Source organism: Verticillium dahliae, genomic scaffold (assembly GCF_000150675.1).
Source record: "Verticillium dahliae VdLs.17 supercont1.1 genomic scaffold, whole genome shotgun sequence".
Lineage (NCBI taxonomy): Eukaryota > Fungi > Ascomycota > Sordariomycetes > Glomerellales > Plectosphaerellaceae > Verticillium > Verticillium dahliae.
This window is the reverse complement of record NW_009276921.1, coordinates 15,050-20,433: the sequence shown is the minus strand read 5'-3', so window position 1 is coordinate 20,433 and position 5,384 is coordinate 15,050. Positions and strand designations below refer to the sequence as shown.

The following is a 5,384-nucleotide window of genomic DNA, read 5'->3' as shown; positions in this document are numbered from 1 at the left end:
GACGCCCCTAGCGATAGGTTGTCTCTCTTGCGAGCTGTGATAGGCGATGCATTTTTATCTGTGTTTGAGAGCTGTCGGGGGATCCCCATTTTATATAGGTCAAGATGAAGCTTGAAATGCTTTATGAGGCGAGATGGCAGGTGAGATGGTCCCTGTCGATAGAGAGTGTGGACATGGTGGAAGAGTCGCGCTCAGTGGTATTGATGGTGGTCCCGGGAAAAGGAAGACTTAGAGCGGACGGTGGCTGCTTTTTGGATCTATGGAGGCAACGGCCTTGAAGAAGCTCCGGCTGCCAGTAGTAGCGGCGGCGGTGGAGGAGGAGGAGGAGGAGGTGGTGGTCGTAGTAGTAGCGGGAGTAGGCTTGGAGGTGGCCGGGCCCTGGCCTTGGTGGAGGAGGGGGGTGGGAGGTTGCGAGTGTGAGACATGGCCCAGGGGCGGGACGCGAGTAGGTGACGCTTTCAACGAGATACCCTCGAGCCGTAGCAGCTCAGAGTCAGAGATCGCCTCGGTGCCGCCAAGGCCGAGAGCTGTGTCCGGATAGGTCGACGGTGTTTTCCTTTGTTCTCCTGGGACTCTGCCACCTGCCCCTCCCCCTCCCCCTCCCCGTCCCAGTCCCAGTCCCACCCCACCACGGGCGATCGCCGGAGAAGGCTGGCTCTTGCCCGGGCGTATATGTGCAGTAACATCGGTAACCTCAGCAGCTGGACCGCAGTCCTCCTGGTGGGCAGAGGGAAAGCGAATGGCGCCGCTACCACCGCTAGCACTACCAACACTACTACCAGCCGCCATGCAGCTAGTGGCAGCGGGACCAGCTGTCGTGCTAGTCCTAGCCTCCACGGGCGGAACCTGCAGCAGCTGTTGCTGTTGCTGTTGCTGGTGCTGGTGCTGGTGCAAGTGGTGCAGGTGGTGCTGGTGGTTGTGTTGCTGCTGAGAGTGGCAACTCAGCAGGTCGTCGAAATCGTCCGATACGCTCGTTGTGGAGGTGGACCCGTCAAGGGCGGGCATGTCGAAGAAGAGCGAGTCGGGCTGGTCAGGCCACTCGTCACCCGTATGTGACATGCTGTCGAGGTCGAGAAAGTCGTCGAAGCGCAGGTCGTCCGCTGGCATCGCAGACCCCCAGTCCATGGCCTCGTTGTGCGCTGCCGTAGAGCCGCCGTGGTAGGCATCTTTGCCGGCCTCAAAGTTGACCACGTCCGCGTCCAGCGAATCAACCGAGAATTGCACCGCGGAATAACCCAGATCGTCATACTCACTCTTCACTTGCGGGCCGGTGCCGCTCGAGCCCGGCCGCTCATAGTGTGAGACGGGCACCGTCATGCCTTTGACGCAAACGAAAGCCAGTCAAGAGAATCGCTATGGAAGTGGACGTGGAAGTGGAAGTGGAAAAGGCGGGCAGCTTCCCCGGTAATCGTTTTCGGCGACGTTGCGAGTGAAGAATGGGCCGCCTGCACGCAGAGGCAGTAGTGTTGAGAGGAATGGGCTTGCAGTTGGGATGGGATAAATGAACGACTTGCCTCGAAGAAGGCCGTTTTGGGACGAAGGAAGACGGGGATGCGAGTCAACAAATACACCTTGTCTCTTCGTCTCGACGTCTCTGCGCCTCTCCTTCACTCCGCAGCCTTCTGCCAGGGCAACTGGCGTTGGGAATGGACGCCAGTCGAGAAATGGAGTCCTTTCGTCACCAACGAGACAACGAGACAGCTGTCTTTGCTCGAATCCAGTGCAATCGAGCAGCCAGCGCGACAGGGCTGGCAGGGAAAATACACGCTGGTGGGGTGGGGATGTCGCACACGAACGTGCGGTTCTGAGGAATGTTGCGCCTGGGTTGACCCGTTGACGGAGTGAGGTTGTTGCCATTCCAGAGCTTCCGTCAGGAACAAGGCCACAAGGGCTTGGTCCTCTGGCATGGGGGTCAGTTTGCGCGGCGAGTACTCAGCATACACCAGCCAAAGGAGATGATGCTCGTCAAAGAGGCGAACGAGGGGCCATCCGTCCATCCTGCGACAAGGCCGTCGACAAACCAACAACACCCTCTCTCATCTCATCCCCGGCGCAGAGGTAGGGCGACAACACCACGACTGCAAGGCCGATCCATCCACCGCAGCCTAACCCCGCTGTGACTGCATGAGAGAGAGGTCAATGGTCAAAGAGCCTATGGTTTGTCCAGTCCAGATGAATGGCGGTGACTTGGGTTGCCCTCCAATCGCGCTGCCATGCCCATCCAATCTGCATTGCGCGCCACAGCACCTCCCTTTGTTGCCCATCACCGTGGGCATCACACCGAGGGAGAGGTTGCCCTGTTCTGTCGGTGCCTGAGCAGACAAGATTTGCCCAGTGAGCTGCGCTCGGTGCTCGGCCTCAGGCCCAACCCTTTTTGGGGCCAACAGCGAAAAGACCTTCCTGGCCCCTACCAACTTGGGGTTTGGTCACATAGCCTGACGCTTTGCGTAAGAGAGGGAGAGAGACGCACACACGCACAGTGAGATGCGTGTGAACCCCACCACACATTCAACTGCTTCGATGGATGGTTGACGATGCTCATGCCCAGTAATACCAGCTGTCCTGCCATGCCAACCTTTCGCCCTTGCCGCCGTGCATGCGTCTGTCTGCAAGGCACACCTGTATTCGTCGGTCGAGATCGGCGGTTGGCCCACGTACCAAGATGCGCCTGAGACACTCCCTCCCGTTGGAGGGTCTGATTAGATTCCAGAGAGAACCCCATCCGAATCCAACCACGACGTACAAATCACCAACGAATGCCGGTTGCCGGGCGGACCGACGCACACCATGGTCATCCATAGCCATAACGGCCTAGAGGACCTGCTGATGGGCTGCCAAATGGCTGGGTCTCAGTCCTTAAACTTTCACCGGCTGGCAGATGAGGCCGAAGCAATGGCACGCATCTCCGACGACACCACCCCGCGCATTCGGCGGCGGTGGCCGCCGCCTAAGGATGCCGTGCTGTGCGCGATGAAAGACCATACATGTCATGACATGGCCTCGAAATGCGAGTCGTGCCCAACCCTGCGAGCCTCGGTATCGCCATCTACCTCGTGAAGGGTCGTGCGGAACGGCCGAGAGGTCACGTCAGTCAGAGAAGGATGTGGGTGTTATCAGAGGCCTCACATAGGATGGATTGGCGTTCCCGTCGCCAGCCGCCGTCCATGTCGGCCGATGTTCGATCACGCCGGCTCCCCTTAGCGCTGACAAGGCGGCGCTGGCTGTTGAAACCAAGTTTGCTGCAGCCGCTATGGCTGCATCGTAAGATCCGACTGGCTGGTGAGCCACCCAAATCAAAATAACCCGTCAAAACGGCCGCCCGCGCACTTCGCTTGCCCCGGGGTTGGGTGGAGGATTGACGCCATCCCTAACTCTCCTGCGAAAAATCGGAAACCTGATTACTCTGACAAAAAGGCCAGAGAATTAGCAATACAAGATGCAGCAGCGCCGCCCCACCTAATTGTGAACCGTCTTGTCCTGCTAGCTTCGGAGTTCCGTCTCTGTTGCGGCGTTCTGGAGCTGTCCATGTCAAAGGCATAACATTGTCCCTAGTGTGGGGGGTCCCAGCAAGTTGGCTCGACCAGAAATAGATAATGGGGTCGGTACCCTGCTGGTCAATTCTCGTCTGAGGTCCCTACTATGATCTCATCAAACGCTCTACCATGACGGGGCATCGCGCTTCCCAGGACGAAGAAGCTTATCCAGTTTGGTATTTCCAATACCGAGACGAAAAAAGAAGTCGAAGGAAAATCATATCCCAATATGGCGCGCCATATCGCGCGTTGAAGACCAAACACCTTGACTGTCGGTCAACCCTATGCCCCTCTAATCACACCAAACGCCTCGAGACACCATGGTCCTGTTGCCACGATATTGCAGTACGCCATAACTGTGATTATAGCGGATGCGAAAATGTCAAATCCAACCCTAGGTAATGCCGCCGCCGTAATCACCAACTGCATGGGAGATGATCACATCTTGCATACGTTACAATGCGTCGGCCTCTGCCGCATGTCATAAGATCAGTTCGGATCCTCGTTTGCTGGAGCTGGAGCTGGAGCTGGGTCCGGTAAGGTCGGTAGGTCCTTTCGTTTCCGCATTCTTGGTCTGCTCCTGACGACGGGTTGAATCCTTGAAGTATATTGGCCGGACACTCGGTAGCGGAGCGGCCCCAATTGCCGATACCCGTTGGTGCTCGGTTGTCGTAACAACTCGGTCGACGAGTGTCGCCACACATACTCCTCGCCGTTCTCGTCGCAAAATCCTTCGTCTACCTCGAGGGTGTCGCTCGCAGCCAACGTGTCGGGATCCGCAGGCTGAATAGGTCCATGTCTCACTGTCAAGTCGCGCGGGGAGAGGTGTGTCGTGGCGACAACAGATTGCGAGGATTCGCCGTCATCATGCTGAGGACTGGTGGGCTCGGCAAGTTTTGGGACTTTCGTATTGGCGGCGTTGCCGTCGGAGTGCGCATCACGTATTCGCTTGAGTCGCCTCTGCCCCCGAGATGCGATTTTGCTCATAAATTCGGCTTCCAATTCCTCATCAAACGCTTCGTCACCGTCGACTTCCAATGATGGAGTAACGACGCTGACAGGAGAGGCGCGGGCGTCACGGCGAGGAGCCAGTGCGGGTTGAGGACGTGAGGGTGACGACGATGATGCTGACAAAGGTTTTGATAAGGATATCGCTGGTGCCATGAGATTTAGAGCGGTTGGCGTACAACTGAAGTCAGTTTGGGGGTGCGGGTGCTCTAGTGGCAGACGTTTCGGGGACAATAGGAACTCGTCGTAATTTGGTCCCAGGCGCCTGGGTGGCGGGTTGGGTGTAATGGCGGTGCCACTGTAACCCGACGTGGAGCGGTTGGACATGTCGTGCGATGGCTGCGTGAACGCCGGCCGCGGTGAACAGGTGGACGGAGAACCGTGATCATGGAGCGATGCGTCCAGCGACATGTTCCAGAGAGGTTCAAACGGGCGGTGGACGAAGTGAACAACGACAGATGATCGAAAGTTGCTGAAGGAGTCGAGCCGAACGGGGGTTTGTAATGGTATTATGAGGACATCCACACGTGCTGCACTAGTGGGTGGCCCAAGGGACGCCGTGGGCGCCCCAGCTCGCTGGTGGATGGGTCGCTCGTAGTGTGGGATGGCGGCCAGTGGCCGACTTTGCAGTCTAGCGGTTCAAACCTCGGCGGGAGATGGATGATGGCGTTGAATAGACCGTTGCCGTGAGTACGACGGTGATCCGGCGTGCTCGAGGTATCAAGAGCTCGAAAGCGTGAAGGTCCAACAAGGCCAGCCGGCGTCTGCGGAACAAGAGCACAATGCGAGGCAGGCAGGCAGGCACAGAGACCAGATGGCCAGACAGCAGGGGGAAGGTGGAAT

General features: G+C 57.9%; 2 protein-coding genes across 2 annotated transcripts; both read right to left on the bottom strand.

The window, feature by feature from the left end:
- Positions 1–228: 228 nt before the first annotated feature.
- VDAG_00002 (uncharacterized protein) lies at positions 229–1,317 on the bottom strand (the record flags this gene model as incomplete). Its single annotated transcript, XM_009651379.1, has 1 exon — positions 229–1,317. One exon carries the CDS (start codon positions 1,315–1,317, stop codon positions 229–231), a length of 1,089 nt encoding a protein of 362 aa, XP_009649674.1.
- A 2,705-nt stretch (positions 1,318–4,022) lies between these two features.
- Positions 4,023–4,868, bottom strand: VDAG_00001 (uncharacterized protein; the record flags this gene model as incomplete). Its single annotated transcript, XM_009651378.1, has 2 exons — positions 4,023–4,660; positions 4,721–4,868. 2 exons carry the CDS (start codon positions 4,866–4,868, stop codon positions 4,023–4,025), a joined length of 786 nt encoding a protein of 261 aa, XP_009649673.1.
- Between the last annotated feature and the right edge of the window lie 516 nt (positions 4,869–5,384).